Source organism: Prunus avium, chromosome 2 (assembly GCF_965620075.1).
Source record: "Prunus avium chromosome 2, drPruAviu1.hap1.1, whole genome shotgun sequence".
NCBI classification, from domain to species: domain Eukaryota; kingdom Viridiplantae; phylum Streptophyta; class Magnoliopsida; order Rosales; family Rosaceae; genus Prunus; species Prunus avium.
In genome coordinates this window covers 43174646-43194711 of record NC_142285.1, presented here as the reverse complement: position 1 = coordinate 43194711, position 20066 = coordinate 43174646, and the positions used below count along the sequence as shown (strand labels likewise).

At 38.4% G+C, this 20066-nt stretch overlaps 6 protein-coding genes across 14 annotated transcripts; 3 read left to right on the top strand and 3 right to left on the bottom strand.

The window, feature by feature from the left end:
* On the bottom strand, positions 1-2556 carry LOC110767142 (mediator of RNA polymerase II transcription subunit 10b-like). The gene is made up of 6 exons (XM_021970594.2): positions 2358-2556; positions 1123-1375; positions 938-1018; positions 742-844; positions 562-651; positions 1-256 (listed from the first exon to the last, which is right to left on the bottom strand). The coding sequence occupies exons 2-6, from the start codon at positions 1338-1340 to the stop codon at positions 185-187; spliced, it is 564 nt and encodes a 187-aa protein (XP_021826286.1). The 5' UTR covers positions 1341-1375; positions 2358-2556; the 3' UTR covers positions 1-184.
* A 143-nt stretch (positions 2557-2699) lies between these two features.
* GLA1 (Folylpolyglutamate synthetase family protein) lies at positions 2700-6399 on the bottom strand. 5 transcript variants are annotated; one of them, XM_088249052.1, is made up of 10 exons: positions 5982-6399; positions 5575-5672; positions 5315-5465; positions 4982-5044; positions 4724-4885; positions 4210-4401; positions 3968-4067; positions 3633-3764; positions 3315-3458; positions 2700-3184 (listed from the first exon to the last, which is right to left on the bottom strand). In XM_088249052.1, the coding sequence occupies exons 1-10, from the start codon at positions 6264-6266 to the stop codon at positions 2829-2831; spliced, it is 1683 nt and encodes a 560-aa protein (XP_088105178.1). In that variant the 5' UTR covers positions 6267-6399; the 3' UTR covers positions 2700-2828. The 5 variants fall into 5 exon arrangements, with proteins under 5 accessions (XP_088105178.1, XP_021826284.1, XP_088105180.1 ...); XM_021970592.2 differs by having other exon boundaries at positions 3315-3446; XM_088249054.1 differs by having other exon boundaries at positions 5575-5681; positions 6005-6139.
* A 72-nt stretch (positions 6400-6471) lies between these two features.
* LOC110767140 (uncharacterized) lies at positions 6472-10193 on the top strand. Of its 3 annotated transcripts, XR_015833826.1 has the most exons (5): positions 6472-6617; positions 6901-7710; positions 8110-9121; positions 9306-9557; positions 10063-10193. XR_015833826.1 is itself a non-coding variant. In XM_021970590.2 (4 exons), exons 2-4 carry the CDS (start codon positions 6984-6986, stop codon positions 9493-9495), a joined length of 1929 nt encoding a protein of 642 aa, XP_021826282.2. In that variant the 5' UTR covers positions 6472-6617; positions 6901-6983; the 3' UTR covers positions 9496-9681. The 3 variants fall into 3 exon arrangements, 2 of the variants coding, with proteins under 2 accessions (XP_021826282.2, XP_021826283.2); XM_021970590.2 differs by lacking the exon at positions 10063-10193 and having other exon boundaries at positions 9306-9681; XM_021970591.2 differs by lacking the exon at positions 10063-10193 and having other exon boundaries at positions 6488-6621; positions 9306-9681.
* A 185-nt stretch (positions 10194-10378) lies between these two features.
* On the top strand, positions 10379-11734 carry LOC148297077 (arabinogalactan protein 41-like). Its single transcript, XM_088249057.1, has 2 exons — positions 10379-11169; positions 11375-11734. Exons 1-2 carry the CDS (start codon positions 11049-11051, stop codon positions 11446-11448), a joined length of 195 nt encoding a protein of 64 aa, XP_088105183.1. The 5' UTR covers positions 10379-11048; the 3' UTR covers positions 11449-11734.
* A 346-nt stretch (positions 11735-12080) lies between these two features.
* Positions 12081-16301, bottom strand: LOC110767196 (manganese tracking factor for mitochondrial SOD2). Of its 3 annotated transcripts, none has more exons than XM_021970674.2 (11): positions 16189-16301; positions 15760-16062; positions 15346-15435; positions 14626-14754; positions 14228-14287; positions 13964-14134; positions 13662-13761; positions 13260-13351; positions 13001-13150; positions 12683-12741; positions 12081-12597 (listed from the first exon to the last, which is right to left on the bottom strand). In XM_021970674.2, the coding sequence occupies exons 2-11, from the start codon at positions 16018-16020 to the stop codon at positions 12465-12467; spliced, it is 1245 nt and encodes a 414-aa protein (XP_021826366.2). In that variant the 5' UTR covers positions 16021-16062; positions 16189-16301; the 3' UTR covers positions 12081-12464. The 3 variants fall into 3 exon arrangements, with proteins under 3 accessions (XP_021826366.2, XP_021826367.2, XP_021826365.2); XM_021970675.2 differs by having other exon boundaries at positions 15760-16047; positions 16189-16298; XM_021970673.2 differs by lacking the exon at positions 16189-16301 and having other exon boundaries at positions 15760-16182.
* A 1298-nt stretch (positions 16302-17599) lies between these two features.
* On the top strand, positions 17600-19984 carry LOC110767160 (low affinity inorganic phosphate transporter 4-like). Its single transcript, XM_021970614.2, has 2 exons — positions 17600-18533; positions 18954-19984. The coding sequence occupies exons 1-2, from the start codon at positions 17636-17638 to the stop codon at positions 19634-19636; spliced, it is 1581 nt and encodes a 526-aa protein (XP_021826306.2). The 5' UTR covers positions 17600-17635; the 3' UTR covers positions 19637-19984.
* Positions 19985-20066: the final 82 nt, after the last annotated feature.

Below are 20066 nucleotides of genomic sequence, written 5' to 3'. Positions count from 1 at the left end.
TTGGTGACCAAGTTGCTTGAATAAGATAAAGAAGTTTGTGCAAAATCAAAAATCAAATTTACACATATTTGCTTAAAAGTGGCTCATATTTGACAATGGGATTGAAGCTTTTGAAGATCAGATTACAAGAACGGTATTTGGTAACACGTGGACTCTAAGAACCTGATACGTAAACAAATGACACTTAAGGCTCGGGTTTGACCTTCACATCACCATTCTGTAATATGCTCTGTGCTTGTGCAAGCCTTTTGGTTTCCTGTATCGTAAGTAAACAGCTTAAACTCCTACAAGAATCATAATCAACCACACACAAATACCGAGAATAACTAGAATGAAATATTGAGACTAAATGCAAACAAGCTGACTTCTGCTGGGCGCAGAGTCAGTCAACACATCAATAGCAGAAACCTTCAGAGGAAGGTTGTGTAATATGGATAGATGACCAAAAGCAAGAAATGCATAAAGGGTGAAAGGGTCCACCCGAAGACTTTATGATCGAGGCAAATAAGGTTTATAAAATCCTTGTACAACATGCTAGTGGGCCAATGTAAGGTAACTTACAGCAGCAGATGCAGCACGTATTTCTCGGTAAGATTCAACTTCATCAGGAAATGTCTGTTCAAGTTCTTCCAGAAGATGTTTGCGTAAACTCTAAACAAAACATGAGTAGAATGTGGAATAAGGACAAACTTGAAACATCAAAATGGAACGAAACAATTATTTGCACACTGTAAAAGCTACCTTGAAGGTATCAGTTTTGCCTTTAGTGATCTGATTTTTGGCAATGCAACTGTTTATGACATCCCTTGTAAATTCATCAGGATTCTTCCCATCGTCAATCAAACTACACAAAATTAATAAGTCAAAGGTAGTCAGAAATCCTCCATAAATGCGGAACCTTCAGTTGTTAGAAAGCAAATTAGAGAAGAAGCCTCACTTAAAAACTTCCATAGGAACCTGGATATTGCATTTTTCGGACAACTTAGCCATGTTGTCAAGCTCGATAACAAGAGCATTTCTGAGAGGTCAAACCTAATGTGAGAAAGTCTCCAAGCAACAATAAAAATATTGAGAACATAAGGTCTGAATAATCATTGAAGAAGCTCAGACTGAGAAAGTTACAGGCGTTGGAGGAGGGGGAGCTGAGAGGCGTCATTGAACGAAGAGACAGTGAGGTAGAGCTGGTGAATGAGCCCTAAAGTTTTCTGAATAGAGTTAATGACCTCGTTCAGGTTTTGCTTTGGATCATCCACCGTTGTTGCTCCAGCTGTATCATTGGCTTGAGGGACCAAAACCCCGTTTCCACCACTCCCATCGGTTGCATTCTGTGATGTATCCATCTCACACCCCTCTATAAAGCTCTTTAAAAAAGTACCTGTCAAGTGGAAATTAAGCCAATCAACAGTAAAACACTAGATACATAACAGGTTTTTCGAGACATTTGCTAAAGAAGAAAAGAATACATATTGCTAAAGAAATGAAAACGAATTACAACTGAAGAATGTAATAAAATTCATCAATTTGGAAGTCAAAACAATCGATTAGACCAAATTTAAGTAACACAGGAAATCTCTTCCTAGATAAAGCTAACGAGAATCTCCTTGGCTACAGTGTCCTTCATTCTTGCTGGATCTTTCTTTTCTTTCTCTTTTTTATGCACAACAGAGCATTAAGAAAGAGAAAATATCCCAGATGAAACTTCTCTCAAGTACCTGCAAATAAATAAAAGGACATACAAAACAATATAATACTAACTTCGATTAAGAGTGAGCCAAGAATTTGTAGATGAAGCTGCCAAATTACATACCAAATGGGCTTTGCACCATTTTTTTACTTTTAATTTTCTTCAGATGGAAGCCTTACAAACAAAAATTGAAACTACTGACCCGCATAAACAGGGAAATTAATTTTTTTAATTTTTTTTTAAAAGTATGTCATCAATTGCAGTTTTGTGAAACAGGGATATACCACCATGAGCTGCCTCGAGGAGCCAAGTCCTTACTTTATTATTGAATTTCTCGATTATTTCCCTTGAGTATTGTATTGTTGGAAAAAATATATATATCCTTAAGGGCGACTATAAAGAGATAAAGAGAAAACACAAACAGTAAAACAGACTTATTTTGGCCGAAAATGCTTTCATTGATAACCAAAGAGGAAGCAATACAAAGACTAGTGCCAAAAGGCACCAGCCATAAAGAAAAAAACATTTCTGAATATTCCAAACCTTGAGAGTTAATGGAGTGAGAAGATTGACCTCTTCAGATGAGAACATAAACACAAGAGAGAGAGAGAGAGAGAGCAAAAACGGAAAAAAAGGAAAAAAAGGAAAAAAAAGGAAACGAATTTGGCCATACCTTAGATCGATCTTTCCAACCCTGCTTCAGTATGTGAAATGAATCCTCTTCTTGCAGATACAAAATGATGAACAAACCGATTCATAGAGGGATGGGGAGAGGGAGGGGAGACCGAGGAATTGGTATTGGGCTTCGCCTTTCCCAAAAAATCCCTAATAAACCAAACTAGCCAACCCAACCCAACTAAGTTATATATATAACATATTGGGCCCAAAAAGGAAATAGCACGCTCAGTTATGGCCCAAAAAAGAAATTAGAAACCTATGCATTGGCCCAAAAGAAATTGGCATCTCCGTCAGCCACACACGCAGAGAGTCACACAGAGAAACACCCTGCAAGGTATTGACATCGTAACATCTGGTGTGCTCCTACTACTCAATTACATAACTCAAATTCTACTGTACAAGTTGATAATACAAAAACTTGACAAGGAATGAATGGATTCTTAAGAAAGAAAAGAAGACAAAAAATTTAACCATGGTGATGGAGGGTAGCTAATACCAATGAAACTACATGTAAGGAACCAGTAATTACAACAATTCCTAAACGATCCCCAGTTCTTCCTCTGAGAATCTGATTTGCTGTATTCAGGGAAGCCTGAAATGAAGCCTCCGCGGAAAATATGGGTTTATTTCCCAACTTGCTTAAGCAAATTAACTGATCCACAGACAAATCTTGATGCTCTGACATTTCGTCGTGGAGAACATCTATTCCCAGTTCCTTGGAAGCTTGGATCCAGCAATACCTTAACAATGAGGCTGCAGTTGTCCGAGATTTTGACCCAGCAATGCTAGCTTCCGTCAAAACGACACCATCGACATGCCCACCTGAAAAGAAGTGATCAAAGTCTCTATCATGAAGGTACATGTTGTCATCTTTCTGACTCCCCAGCATTGAACATTACAACCAGGAAGTATTGAAAATATAATAATCATAGCAATTGAGTACTGGCTTTACCTGAAAGGCACTCTCTTGCAAAACCAAGATGATCTTTGTCGCTAGCCATTGCAACCACAAGAGTCAATGCTGCCCCTGGAAATGTCATCTTTATAGTCTCCATCAATGCTCTAGCAGATTCTTTGGTGTGGGCTGAAAAACAGTCTTGGAAAGTATTAGCACTGTAGTTCTACATTGGCAGTAATAAACACGATATCTGAAAACGGAACTGTAAATATTCTAAGCAATAATTTGTATATTCCAAGTCACCAGGGCAAATGATAGCCTCATCTAAATCTATTCAGTGTGGAGGGAAACCAAGAATAAAGAAAAACATACCTCCATCAAGCAATATTGTTGCGCCAGATAGTCCTATTGCCTGAGCTTCTTTTGGCGTTAGAAATTGACTTCTTCCAAGCAAGTGTGTCTGCTGTAAACCAGTTCTAATGCATTCATCTGAAATTCTCCATCCTGAAGTATCCATAGAAGCATTAGAGGGAAGATTTAAAGAACACGGCAACCAGTTATGTACAATAATTGAGAAGTGACTCTGAACTTAAATAACATAAACAAGGTACAGCCAGCTGTATAAGATAATGAAAAAACTATTGGTTTCTAATATATCTACAACATTACAGCCCAGCAGAAGATAACTAAAAAAGTAACCCTCTCACCTAGGTTGCGGAGACATAGTGCTGCACAAGTAGCAGTTACTGCATTCTGAAGTTGGTGAGTTCCAAGCATGTATAGTTTGACATCCAATAACTCAATGAACTGCAAGGAATAACACAATTACAAGTTTGTTACAAAATTTCAAAAAAAACAAACCAATATTGCATGGTAACCAATAAAACAGTTCTATGAATATGAAAATAAAAAACCCAATAGATCCTAAAATCATCCCTCAAATGCGTACCAGCTTGAAGTCCCTTTCAACTCGTATCACTATATCACAAGACTGGAAAGGTCTACCATTGAGCATGCTAACGCCATTTATCTTACTTCTATTTCCAGCATCTGATGCTAATACTACAGGGGAGCTCATCAAGAATGCTTTATCACAAAGAATGTGCTCAATATGTGGAAGGAAGGGACCACCCAGAACCACCTGAAAATTTATACCACTCAGTAGAGTAAAAATGAAGTATATATTCTGCAGTCAGCAACAGCAATTCTGATGACTGGTAAACAGAGATTGGAACATGAGAATGAAGACAGAGGAGAAACCAGGCAGCTTATAACTACTATGATTCTGAAAAATCTACCAAAGGAATCCCTATGGCGGACCAGTGAATAACCAAACTGAAAACTTTCACGTTCACAACATGTGTAGAAGGAAATAGGAGAAAGAGTAGTTAAAATGAAAGACAATACAGGAAAACTTTTAGCTTATTTGTGAAAAATAAATCTCTAAGGCAGAACCACCTAACTGGGCAACCGTGTTTAATGATTCCGGACTTCGCAGTTGCAATGCTTTCCAAAGAACCTCCAAGTGCAGCCAAATGTTCCTCACCTATTGTAGTTATGACCGATGTGGCAAGTCCAGAGCTACAAATGACATTAGTTGCATCGCGTGCACCGCCTAACCCAGCCTGTTCATTTGCATGAAATAAAAACAAAATATTTGAAGGGGCATAAACAAAGGGGCAATTATCTGCAAAAAGATATCAAAAGGAAAAGTGAATAACCTCAATAACCGCAATGCCAACATTCTCTTGAGCAAATAGTGTGAATGCCATAGCAGTGAGAACCTAGCAAATTCCAATCCGTTACAACATAATACAAGATGCCCAAATCCGACAATGGAAAAATGTTGAAAGGAAAAAGAAATCATTTTGTGAATTCAAATACACTCTCCAACCCAATATTTCAAAACATAAATTCTCACTGAAAATACGAGAAAATGATAATTTGTTGAAAGCTATGAAGCTTCTCAACCATATTGAAATATTTTTCTCTAATTATTATGTGATGATTATCTAATTAAAAAGCAACCAACAATGATATACTTAAGTTGATACCTCAAAATGACTCGTACGCCCATTGTCAACTTCCATTGCTCGATCAAGAATCTTTTTAATCCTATGGAAAAGAGAACGCAATGCCTTTGCTGACACTGGTTCGCCAAACCTTCCCAATGATATACGTTCCCTGATAGTTTGAATATGCGGGCTGCATAGACATAAATGAAGCCTCTTCTCAACAAATGGATACTTCAAATCAGAGGAAGTTGAAAACATAATCGAAAAAGTAGATATTGCAATAAACCAATGAGCCACACCTAGTATAACAACCAACAGAATGCCCCTCTGCCCTCAAAATGCTGGAGAGAAATGCAGCGGTTGATCCTTTCCCCTTGGTCCCGGCAATGTGAACGGCCTATAATTGCTGTCATGCTAGTTAATTTTACTTGCTCTCAAACTTAGCAAAATAAAGAGAAGAAAAGTTCATATAAAAAAATTAAAGAGAAGAAAAAGTAACCACATCAAAAACAGCGAAAACAAAAACAAGAATAGGAGTTTTGTTTAATGAAATACCATGAACCCAAGTGAACCCAGAGTCAAGCTAGACACTTTCAACAACTAAACTACAAAATCCTTTTACTTTCAGTGTCATTGTTCGCAATTTTCTCACTAAACAAACAGAGCACAAGCATTAAGAGAGAGTTACACCAATGATATTTCGAACCTTGAACCTAGAGTGAGGATTACCCAGTAGCTCCAACAGCCGTCTCATCCGACCCAGATCAAACCCGTCTTCCGAATCTGTACCCGCATCTTTGGGAACGCCCGATTTCTCGTAGTTCTTCAGAGAATTCATGTATTCCATCAAGTCCTTAAGCTCCGAGTCATCCGAGCTTGCGCAAAAGCCTCTTCTGGACCCTACATTTCTCAGAAGCCCAACGCCAATTGAAGAAGTTAGCCTTTTCCTGTGAGTAAGGATGGGTTGTCTGAGATGTTGGAAAAGTTTCATTCTTTCTTGTTCTCCGTTTGTTTCTCGAGAGAAAAAGTGATGGAAACTGAGTCAGTGAGGCTAGTCATCGGCGCCTAGCACCGTAGAAAATTTCCCAAAAGTGCGGCGTTTCACTTTTCTCTCTCCACTAAAACGCATCGTTTCACCAATTCGACACGTGGCGGGCAGTTCGCGCCTCCACCTCACAGGTGTTACAGTTATATCTCGGTCCCCTGACGTTGATGGTATCGTGTGGTGTGTTTGGAACACTTCCGCTCTCACAGACTCTGTCTCAGGATCAGTAAACCCTAAACGATTCTCTGCTCCAATCGCGAGATTTCGACGCTGCAGTTGAAATTTCTGCTGTAACTTGTAAGTAAGTCTACATTTTATTGTTTGTTACAGTGGTCTATGCATTTTCGGTAGCTTCTCTGTTTGGTTCCCCGGAAAAAGAAATGAAACAAAAACACAGTTTTTTTTTTTTTTTTTTTTTTTTTAAATATTAAAGAAAAAAGTTCTGAATTGTGTTTCTTAAAGGTGCAGAGGTAATAATTCTTTCTGGAAAGAATGAAGCTTTTGTTTTATTTTTGCCTCTATTCTTGAATCTCTTAATGGTACAAGTTTTGATGATTTATTTATTTATTTTTAAATTCAGGTATTTGTAAGCGGGAACAGGTGAGATTATTTTGTAAAATGCTTGATTCTGAAAGTAGAATTTTTCTAGTAGATTAGAGAAATATGGAAGTTGTGGAATGTAAAGATATGCACGAGGTTGTTTGCGAAAATGAGTTGGAAGTTTGTGGGCCTAGTGTATTTGACAACAGGAGTAAGAGAGCTGAAGAGAGGTGTGTGGAGTTAGAATCGGAGATTGTGAGGAGGAAGGGTGAGTATGAAGCTCTTGAGGCCAAGTTTAGGGCATTGGAAGTCGAAAAGCTTGCTATGGAAGAAGTGATTAAGGCTTTGAAGAGAGACAGTGATGGAATTAAGGAGCAGGATAATAGTGACGGAGATGAAAAGAATAAATTTTTTGGGGGAGAGAAGGGGACAAAGCGAATTGTTGATCTTACAGAGGATAAGTGGGAGGAAGATAAGGTCTTTCAGCTTATGATTGAGAACAAAGTATTGGAGTGTGAGAAGAAAAAGTCTGAGAATGAGGTTGAGGCTTGGAAGGAAAAATTCAGAGAATTGGAATTGGGGATCTTAAAGTTGGACAATAATTTAGTCTTGAAAGGTGAGGAAGTTCCCTTGGCTGAAAGGATTAGACTTGAGGATGGATCACCAAATGTGAATTCTCTTGAAGATAGCCGAACTACGCAACCGAATAAAAGGATTAAACTTGAGGATGGATTGCTTGTTGAAAGAGACTTGGAATGTTCGAGAGACAAAGATATAGTTGTGGATTTGGCGGATGTTGGCTCTACATGTCACTCCCTTGGTAAAGGGATCTGCAATCTGCAGTCAGCAGGTATGAAATATGCTCAAATTTGTAATTACTCAATTTTTTGTGCAAAGTCCTAATTGGATATGGGCATTAGCTGTGAAGAAGTGCCCATATTGTTAGGATTGACTCATATAATTGCTATGTTCTTAAGTGTTTGACCCTTAGCATCTCCTCTATGAGAAACTTTTCTGATTTGTGTTCAAATGATTCTCAGTAAATGGAACACAACGTTTACATGTGTCTTATGTTTGATTTTCAAATATAATTTTGAGTCCAGTATTCATGAAGGGAGAATGTGTCTTTTTGTTTCAAATAACTTTGAGTCCAGTATATATATACGTTTTCACATTGCCTAAACGAATGCAGTTAGGCTCTTATGAAGTTGTTTCTTTGGTACATAACAATTTGTTTTAAGTAATGCAGGCTCTCCTCCCAATGGCACACCATGTAAGCATCGTGATGGTATTAAGGAAGAGAAGAAAGGTGTCTGTATGGAATATACTAACAGTAGACAAGCTAGGAAACAGCTAAAATTTGAGGAAGATGGGAGTCCTTGCAAGAAGATGGCTCCATCTACGCCTGGTGGTGTACCTTCTTCTCTCGGTGTCATTAATATTAGCGATAGTGATGATGAACTTAATATTACTCATTGCCATACACTTTTGCCTACTGATAATAAGGGAAACAAAGAGGTTTGCATTTCATTGGGTTCTGTATTAGGAGAAACTGTGGGTTGTGAAAAAGATATGACTGTCAAAAACTGTATAAAGCAGACAGATACTGACCATAATGTTGTGGAAGATACTGATGATATCAATGAGGCTTTTCTGCTTGCCTCAACACCCAAAAGAAAGCGTGCTTCTAATATTGTTACTAGTGACTCTGAAAGTAGTGATGATAATATTCCGATCAGAAAACTCAAGAAAATGCATCTTCAGGGAAAAATACATGACCAAGTAGGATCTGCTTCGGTGGTTGACAATGCCACGGGTGCTGTTACCCCTCGAAGGCGGCGTCTCGTTAGGTTGAGAAAATGTGGGGAAGGAGTTGGGGCAGAAAGAAACTATTCAAACGAGGATGTTGAAGATGATGAATTATTCGAAGAGGCTGGGTCGGATAGTGAAGGTGAAAGCTTGGGTGGATTTATTGTGAATAGTTCTGATTATTCTGAAGGTAATGATGCTTCTACCAAGTCTGAAGATTCCTCAGATGATAATGTGAACTTTGATGAGATCCTATCCAAATTTCAGAGGAACAAAGATCATAAATCGAAGTGGGAGTTTGAGGCAGACATGCTTGCTGCATTTGGTAAGGATCCATATCTGTGCATGAAGGCTGTATGTGCTCTTTATAGACAGCAGACATGTGAAGAAAAAATTAGCAAGGGATCATTGTGCAACAATTATCGTGGTTTTAGCAAGTTCGACGCTCTCAGGTGAGAATTTGAACGCATAATATTTGACTTTTCAGATCCTGCCTCTTGTCTAACTATTCCTTTTGGTATCATTTGACATATTTCTTATCCATTTTCAAGATGTGATGATATCTGGAATAGATTTTTGCTTTCTGTGTTTTGTCAACTAAATTGTTGATGAATTTTCTGTTCTCCATTTTTATAGGGGCTCTATGTTGGCTGAGTTTCTCACCGGTGGAGACCCAAATGGAGATGTGAACAAAACAGTGAAGGAGTTGGAGGAGTATGACCCAAGGGGCGTCGAACAATGTAGAACATTGGCAAGTCGTTACTCTAAGCAACTGTTCGAGATCTACAATAACAAAGAGGATCCTCTGTTTCTCCCATCATTCTGATGGTCTCTGCCAGAGGGATGACATAAGATGAGATGAAATGAGAGAAGGGTTACCAAATGTTTGTACGTATATGCAGTCCTTTTGGTTTTTTATCATGGTTGTGTTGTGTATAACAATATAACTAGGAAGGAACATATGAAAAATTGCCCTTTTCATATTTATGCATTGAAGTACATAATTTTCAACTGCTTTGGTGTCCTAGAATCAATGCCAAGAATTGGCAGACAAGCATGCTAGCTCTTCCTTCTTCTTTCCTGTTGTTTCTGTGCAACTACATGCTACCTGCTAATATGGGTTAATTGCCACGTAGCAGACAAGCCGTTGGAAATATGGAAAATGAGATTGTAGTAGTTGACAATCTGCAACTACCCCCAACAACTAAATTATTTGATTTTGGCTTGTCCTTAGAAAAATGAAGATGCATATGAATCTGATATATGAGCATTGTTGACAAACTTAATTGTAAGAGGTGACGTTTTTGTAATCTTTCAAGAATTGAATAGTTCTAATATGAATTAAAGAATTTTTAACTAGTTTTCACCCTTTGGCTTTCTCTACACTCAACAGTCCAGTTTCTGAGTTTCTCTTATTAATTGGAGCTCCACTTACAAAAAGGCCATCATCCATCAAGTTTGAGAGAGAGAGAGAGAGAGATGGAGTCAGCTACTAGGTTTGAAGTGGGAAGAGGAAGAGCCGATGAAGGGAAGCAGCAGCAAAGGGACTTCTTTAAAATGCCATTGCACTACCCAAACTATTCAAAAGCCGACTACGACAGCATGCCTGAATGGAAGCTCGACCGCCTTCTGTCTGAATACGGCCTTCCAGTTGTTGGAAGCGTAGAGCACAAGAAGAAATTTGCCATGGGAGCTTTCCTTTGGCCTCACTAAATTAAATCACTTCTTCTTCTTCTAGCTACCATGGCATTAATAAAATATTTTCTATATCATCTTAGCTAGCTGCCTTCTTCCCTCATAATGTTTCATATATATATATATGTGTGTGTGTGTGTGTGTGTTTTGCTGATTTCTGTGTTGCCTCTTTCTTGTAATTACTTTGCATTGCTCTGAAAAGAAAGGCTCAGCAGCAAATGAAGAGGTTGTTTTTTATCCAAACAATATTAGAATCATAACAATTCATGCATGCTAATGCTGTCAATATAACTGGCTGGGAAATGTATTATTAGTTTTACAAATCAAACTACATCATCAACACAAAACGCATAATTAACAAACATCTTTTAAATTTAGGAAATTGATTGAGAAACAGAAAAAGAAAACATATGGGTTGGTGGGTCCCCTTAAGATGCGGGCTGACCCCACAACTTTGCCATGCACATAGATGGATAGATGGCTATAAAAGCCATACGTTTGTTCATCCACAATTCCCCCACCCTTGGGTCTTCCTTTGAGCCATTTTATTGGTCTCTCTCTGTCTCATATTTATTATCATTTTGTTGAGCGCTAAGCTTTTCTCCCTCCTCTTTCTCTCTCTCTTTCTCTACGTAACGTAACAAAGAGAGGAGGAGGAGGAGGAGGAGGAAGAAAGGGAGAAAAATGGCAGTGATTAATGCATCGTCATTTGGAGTGGTTGCAATTGTCCTTCTCTTTTTCGCTGTCGTTTTGCCCATGGCTCATGCAACCAGGTTGGCTCCGGCTCCAGCTCCAACAAGCGATGGTAAAGCTTCCTCAAAAAACAAATTGCATTGCTCATATTTTTCAATTTTTTTGTTTTTGTTTTTCTGTTTTTGACATAGCAGTATTCTAAACTATTCTAATATACGCATGACCAACATTCGCATTTCGTTTTGGTGTTTTAATTTGGAAAGGAATGGAAAAGTTATGGGGATTGCTTAATGAATTGTTTAAGTGTATTTTTGCAGGCACGGCAATAGACCAAGGGGTAGCATACGTTCTAATGGTGCTGGCATTAGTTCTCACATATCTCATCCACTGAATAATCAATCATCTCTTGACCAAAAAAAAAGAATAATCAATCATCTGAGTTATGAGATGCAGAGAACCAGAAGGTACAGGAAGCAACCAGCAGCATACATATATACAAACCATTGCCCACGCTAGGTGTTTTAAATTTAGGGTGGGTGTGATGTGGTGTGGGGTGTGGCGTAATTTTATTAATTTCGCCTGGTTAATTCTTGTTGAATATTCCAAGTATTGGATAAATCTCATTAATTTAGTACGTACGTTAATTTGGAGGATTCCTTGCTTCTCTTTTCTTGGTTTGATTCTATCAGGAAACACTTCTCTAGTTACTATGTAGTGTGTACATTAATTTTGATAATTTCTTGCCTTGCCTTCTCAATTTTAATACATACACTTGAAATTTAAAAATGGAATTAATGAAATTGAGAAACAAAGCATGGGCATTACCAGGATTGGGATTGCTCATTTTCTCGACGGGCTGAATGATTGCCACTAGATTTTTTTGGTTTATTTCTTTTGTTCAAGAAATTCTAGGATTTGACCATGTTTTTTAAAAATTTAAAAAAAATTATTGGAGGGTGGGAGGGAGGAGTGTTCAAGAAGCACTGAACGTTTTGGCCAAATCCTGCTGCAATGCTAAAAAAATGACAAAAAGAAATACTTTTGCTTTATTTTACACCAAAAGAGAACAAGAGGCAGATTATGCAGATTATTGGACACAATCTACCAATGAGATGAACTCTCAAAAAAAAAAAAACAAGGGAATGATCTAAACGTAACAAAATTTCTTCTCAAAACTGAGCGAAAAAAGTTAACCAAAATTGAGTGAAAAGAGGTTCAATCCTGCACTTGCAGGCCTTGAAAAAGATAAAAACATTGTCATCCGGAAAGCTATTGTATCTACAAAAACTTGTGGCTGATCTTCCATATCAAAATCGTTTCCTTACCCTATGCCAAGTCACTGGACACTGCATCAAAGGACACCGTGGAAGGATCAAAAAAAGGAGAAGACACGGATCCACCCCTCTGTCATGAAGTTGAATACCGCTGATGAAGAACATACTTAACAACTTCATAGAAGGAAACCACAATCCCAACAGAAGGGCCTGCACGGCCAACACGAGGACCAACTCCCATAAATAGTCCCTTCAGCCCTCCACCCCTGTCCCAAAGCAAATATCAATATAAGTGCATTACTAGGAAAGAACTACATGCCTATCACTGAAATTTATGTATTAGAAGGATACCTCCAAATCTCCATTAGTGTTTGCCTTGTTGTCATTTTCAGTGCCCTGACTGGATCGTTCTGATTTATATTTTCCAAAAGAAAAATGTTCATAAGAACAGAGTACAAATATACAAAGAAGTACAATACCTAAAATACTAAGCGACACTCCATTTCATCAACAAAGTGCAACATGCATGCTAATTCTCCTTCGAGTTCCTCTAGTCCATTTTCATAAAAAGTTTGTGAAAAGGATCAAACTCTTTCTCTTTTCTTTTTTTTCCTTTTATGGGTTATCAAGAGATCGATTCAGAATGGAATAGAGAGAGAAGAAAAATACCTCTATCTGCCTTCGGGTTTTTGCAACATCCAATGGACACGTGGCTGCAGCAGCAAGGCTTCCTGCAACAAAAGCAGCAGAAAAATTTGCTCCAAGGACACTGACTGCATTGGCTTCATCACCGACTAGACCAAGAAGTTTTCTCCTGAGCTGCTCAGACAGAAAAGGAATTGTTATTGAAATAATTGCTGGAAAAAAAAAATAGATATGGACAAAACAATGATAAAATGAATAAGTAATCAGAAGAATGAATCCATACTGGCTCAAGGGTTGACCAACAGATTGCTGAGAAGGGAACATCACGAGCAAGTTGTGCTCCCATACCCGTCCACAGGACACGATAGCCTTGCACTGTTAGAACAGAGAGTATATCAAAATCGTTTACTTCAAACAAAATTTAATTCTGGATCCAAAATGCCAAACTACACGGAAAACCATAATGAGGGGTGCCTCTACTCCTCAAATCTTAATTTGTGTTCTGGTAAATATCATATAGCAAACCAAAATCTGATTTCCTAATAACTGCTGGGATGCATTTGCTTATTGTGCGGCACAATTTGAACTTCTATTAGAATTATGGGAAAATAACAAGCAATCCACCTTAAATTTACAGAATTCAAAGAACCAATCCAAGGTCAAACTATCAGAAGAATGTACTTACAATTCGGAACATTACTAGTGGTCTTGACATGAGACAAGACACCAAATAAAGTCTTCAAAACACCAGGAGGCTTCCCACCATTTTGTATGACTTTGAATGCCTATTAACATTTTAAAAAACAATTAAATTAAATAAATAAAAATAAGAACCTCCACGCCTCTGCTCTCAGAGCCTGTCAAGTGTGAAACTTGCCAAAATAACATAACCTACCAAACATATCTTACACAACATCTAAAATCAATTTAAACCATCAAGACAGAACAAAATTAACCATAAAATGAATTTTTAAACCTCTAAACTACCTGCATGCGAGTTCTAGCAAGTTCAATAGGATAGCAAGTTGCACAAGCTAACGAGCGTGCCAAGGAGCCAGCAACTAAAGGGACATAAGCAGTCGTACTTGGAGCATTATGGGCAGTGAATTCCTCTAACCAGTTGCGAAATACGTCATAGCATGGTAGGTAAATCCCCACCTGATCAACAAAAAGGGGAGTCGCGTAAATGAAAGAGCAATCGCATGCCCCATCAAAAACCAAACTAAGACCTGAGCAGAATTAGAAGCTTACTGTTGGAACAGCCAAGGCTAATCCTGCATTTGTGCCTCTCCATAGCCTTGAAAATCCTTCCTGTAATATCACAACACCCCAAAATCAAAATGATAGACAAGCACAGAGGAGATAAATAAGGACAATTACTGTCACACTCCCAAATCAAAATGATAGACAAACACCTATTGCATCGGTAGACAGCATAATGTAGAGGAGCACATGTTTTCACTTACTAACCATGGCAATGTTATACATAGATAAGCACCACACATACATTTCATGCTTTAAGAACAGGAAACTATCAAAGCAATATAATCATGAAATAAATGAGTAGGTGTATCTTTGTAACTACAGTTTTCATTTTCATGAACATTTGGCATAGTATACACTTGAATGACAAGACAAAACCGACCAACCTGTCGAATGATTTTGTAGAAGACATCCAATGTGCCTTTGTATTTAAAACAATCTGGAGGGCATATTGATACAGTACCCTGAATTCCAGCATGGGTGCACGATGGTGAACACCTTAGATCTGCAAACAACTGAGCACACATAAAATAAAACAAAATCAATGGCCCAAATACTGGCAGAGATCAACATTAAGCCAAATATCAAAGAGCCAAAACGGTCAGTAAAGAACCTTCCTGATTGTGAAGGGATGCATTTATCAAACATATATAGCATATAACATAAGCTAGTAACATATGAAGGTACCCAAAAACACAGCCACTTGTCTACACCATAAAGTATTAGTGAAAATAAGTTGAAACATAATATTTCCCTGAAACCAACAGGAAATAAAAAAAAATTCCAAGCAGAGACAATGTAACTCCCCATGTCTCAGCCTCACAGGCAGATAATACAACCATGTAACTCCCCATGCTCCAAATCCCACTCAAAGTTCTAATTGTGAGCTACTTACAGAAACCACCCAATTTTAACTACTCATGTCTAGACATCAATGCAATAATCAACACAACTTATCACATGACTCAGTAGTATGGTCTATCAACAACCCTAGGCGGTGTATGTATCACACATTCTCATTTCCGTTTATAGCAATCCCGTGTAGACTTGCATGATATGTAACAACATAAGCAGCCTTAACAAAGGTTAAAAAAATCCAATCATACCATGCTTGGCCCAAAATATGCCATCCGACTTGTGACATTACTTAGCGGATGCGAGTAAGGAACTCCAGCTGCCTGAGCTTGCAACCTTGTCTGTAATAAGATAGAAATACAAGAACATTTTCTCAGTGCATGCTTCCAATAGGCAGCTTTCATATAAACGTTTGCTAAATATAATAGAATGCATCATATTAGCAACTAAGAGAGATAAAATGCACAACGGGGAGATCAACCAAGATATTAATCATAAGAGCCCTTCTCAATTTTGGTAGATTCTAAGTCCCATTTGACCCGAAATATCTAAACTTCAAACGCTTTCAGTTTTTCCCTAATGTCGGTTTAATTTTACTTTTCCTCCCTCTCTCTCTCACTTACTCCGAAACCAAACAGAGCACTACTAGAAACAAAAGCACGTACCTTGACGACGTCAAGAGGATTGACGATAATTGCGGATAAAAAGGCGGCACCGGCTGCCGATAAAGCTCGCTCGGCAACGCCCAATTGCCAGTCGGACGTGTTATTGTAGCTTGAACTGGGGGGCTGTGCGGCAGAGAATTCCACCCCATCTCTATCTGTAGTTGTCGATTCCGGACTCGACAAATCTCTACCGTCAATCCCAACTCGCTGGGTTTGCTCCGTGCTCATCCATGGATTTTGGGCTCGCTCCAACTCCACCATCTTATTCGCGCCTCTCTCTCAATCTCTCTGATCAATTGCAATCTGACAAAATTTAATTTCTTTATCTTTTTTTAAATAAAAAAATTGGAAACAAAAGAACATGAAATAAAAAAATAAAAAAATAAAAATTTGTTTTCAAAATTGCTTGGAGAAGGAGGAAAGGCTGACCATAAACTAAGGCGGGCTACAGGAGAGGAGAGGGAGAAGAAACGTATCAGCTTCGTGTCCTTTGTGAGGGCCGCGTTTGTTGCGTTTCTGAAAGCGACTCTTTTTTGTGGTAAAACCTACTGGTGAAAACAAACTGATTATATACTCACCAAAATTACAACTTTAAAAATAAAATAAAAAGGTTTTTGAAACTTCGGAAAAGGAAGGAGTGTAATATTTTCTTTTATTTTATTTTAATATTGAGAAAGGAAAGTCATATTTCTTTACACTGGTGAGTTTGAAATTTCAACTTAGCCTGATTTGATTTTGGTGGAAACAAACAGGGCCCTATTTTTTGTTTGGGAGCCGTTGTTCAACTTCTTCTAGGGCTTTCTATTGTGCGTGCGACGTGGCGCGACTCTCGGCGTGGAATAACACCAAGCAAGCAAAGTCACATTTTTATTTCCAAATTATTAGAAATTTGGTTTTCTTTTTGGGCTTGGACCATAAGTCAAGCTTTCCATTTTATTATTTTTCATCCAATAGATAGATTTTGATTACCTGGACCTGGAAACTAAAAAAAATTTAACCACATAAATCAAATTTAAAAAATATTTAATTAAGAAATTGTTATTGACACCCCTAAAATAATAATATTGAACTCATTATTCTTTTGTTTTTTTAATTAGGAATGAGCGTAGAATAACTTTTTAGAGTGACAATAATAAAAGCTCATAATATATATTTTATACAATAGAATAATTAGACTAAATTAATATAATCTACAGAAAGGAGAGACTCGAACTTAGGTAGCATGAACTATAATAAGTCGATGGTATTATCATAAGCATCAAGTTATATTGATTATGACCCTTTCTTGTTTTAGGATTATGACCTTGTTTTTGAAGGAAAGATGCACAGCATATTTATTCGACCAAATTAACCGACGACAATGTGCATACAATACAAAACTGTCAACCCACATAATTTCCAAGAAAGGAATTTCTCGGACAGAGACAAGCGAAAGGTTTGATCAAACACCTAGCTAGCTAGTGTAATTTAAAGACCATGCCAAATTGACAATGCAGAATTCCAATATTAAATACTAAAAATGAAAGCAAAATGACAAGCCACTGACATAATTCACAGCTAGCTTACAACGTGCCGATTAATTTATTAAAATTAAACCATAATCTTAATAGAATAAACCCTTAATTATGAATTACAATAATGTAAGCATAAAAGCATATGTATTGTAGAATATCCTTGATACGTACCCTTTGTGATTTCTTGTAGTTCTCTCACAGCCTAGGTCTAAACGTCCGTCATTGTAATACTTACCCATTCCATAACAATCATTAATAATTCCTACTAATTATACTTCTCTATATAATCATGATGATCATCTAGTTCTACACCAGCAGCAACCACTACCATCTAAGGCAGCAGCAGCAACTTAATTACCAAAATGGCCCTAGCCGTGCTGAATGCACTGGACTCAGCTCGGACGCAATGGTACCACGTAACCGCCATTGTCATCGCCGGCATGGGCTTCTTCACCGACGCCTACGACCTCTTCTGCATCTCCACCGTCTCTAAGCTTCTCGGCCGCCTTTACTACTACGACCCTGCCTCAAAAGTTCCCGGAAAGCTCCCTCCGAATGTCAACAACATCGTGATCGGCGTGGCCCTAGTCGGCACCCTATCGGGCCAACTCGTGTTCGGGTGGCTCGGTGACAAGCTAGGCCGCAAGAAGGTTTACGGGGTCACCCTCATCATGATGGTCATTTGCGCCATTTGCTCAGGCCTGTCGTTTGGCTCCTCAGCAGCCTCTGTGATGACCACCTTGTGTTTCTTCAGGTTTTGGCTAGGGTTTGGGATCGGCGGAGACTATCCCCTTTCCGCCACGATTATGTCCGAATACGCCAACAAAATGACACGTGGCGCGTTCATAGCGGCGGTGTTCGCAATGCAAGGTGTGGGGATCATTTTTGCAGGGCTGGTTTCGATGGTCTTGTCGAGAATCTTCCTGAACCTTTACCCGGCACCGGCGTTCCAAGACATCCCTGTGGATTATTCGCGCGTGATGTCAACGCAGCCGCAGGCAGACTATCTGTGGCGGATTGTGCTCATGATTGGGGCGTTGCCGGCAATCGTGACTTACTACTGGCGGATGAAAATGCCCGAAACAGGTCGATACACCGCCTTGATTGAAGGAAACGCCAAGCAAGCAGCCGCGGACATGGGCAAGGTTTTGGATATCGAAATCCAAGCTGAACAAGAGAAGTTGGCACAATTCAAGGCCGCCAATGAGTACCCATTATTATCCATGGAGTTCTTTAGGCGCCACGGACGTCACCTAATTGGTATATTTTCAAATTGATATGTTTTTTAATTTTTATACAATTGATAATCTACTTTAAACTTTAAAATTAATCTCATATATGGGGAGAGAAATTCAAACTTGGATGCAAAGGGATGAGAAATTATAGAATACTACGGTAGTATGGTCACATGGTACATTTTGTAGATATGTTATAATATGTGGGACTACATAGTTTATTTTACCCCCTTTTAGGGATTAGTATCAATAAATTATATTATAACACGTGTACAAGATATACAACATGACCATAATATCATAATATTCTATAATCACTCCAAAGTAACGGGCTGATTCCCTAACCTAAACTGATATATTATATATAACATATTTTCAATATTTTTGTAGTACTCTAGATATTTTGTCCATATTACTTATGTATTAATTCTCAAACCCTCATCAGGTACAACGACTACTTGGTTCTTGTTGGATATCGCCTTTTACAGCCAAAACCTAACGCAAAAGGACATTTTCCCAGTAATGGGTTTGACACAAAAGGATGTTGAGGTTAACGCTCTGCGAGAAATGTTCGAGACCTCACGAGCCATGTTTGTGATTGCGTTCTTCGGCACTTTCCCTGGTTACTGGTTCACCGTCTTCTTCATCGAGAAACTCGGGAGGTTCAAGATCCAACTTGTAGGGTTCTTCATGATGTCTTTCTTCATGTTGATCATAGGCATCAAATATGACTACCTCAAGGCCCACAAGTACATGTTTGCAACCTTGTATGGTCTCACCTTTTTCTTCGCCAACTTTGGCCCAAACAGCACCACTTTTGTTCTTCCGGCTGAGTTGTTCCCTACCAGGGTCAGATCCACGTGTCACGCGTTGAGTGCGGCGGCTGGAAAGGCCGGTGCCATGGTGGGTGCGTTTGGGGTGCAGAACTATACTTTGGGTAAAGGAACGAAGGATATCCAGAAGGCTATGTTCTTCTTGGCTTTTACGAACATGCTAGGGTTTTGTTTCACGTTCTTGGTCACTGAGACTAAAGGCAGGTCGTTGGAGGAGATCTCTGGTGAGGATGGCGGTGGCGAAACAACTGGAACACAGATGACTGGTACCAATTCATCATCAGTGACGAGGTAGTTAATTAACAAGGTTTAATTATCAAAGCCGATCAATAAAATAAGTATTTACTATTTGGTTATGATATATATATCTCAATAAATGAGCTCGATGGGGCAAATTTAGGGTCATTTGCTCTGAAGCATGCCCTATAGGCACAAATAAGAGCTGCTAAGTGTTGTGAACTTCCAAGTGAAAGAAAGTTTGAGTGTTAATTGTAGCGAAAACATGAAAAATATCGTTTGAGTGGGGGTGAGGTTTTTATATTGTTTATTTTCCTTCTTTCATGTATTTCTCAATGTAACATAGAGTGAAGTGAAAATTAAGATGTTCTTATATATATGTTTGTTTGCTACACAGTCATTATTAAAGAATCGATCTTATTATTTTAGGCCACTACTTTCCTTTAGTTACAAAAACATATGTTATTATATACACCTAATGAAAAGTT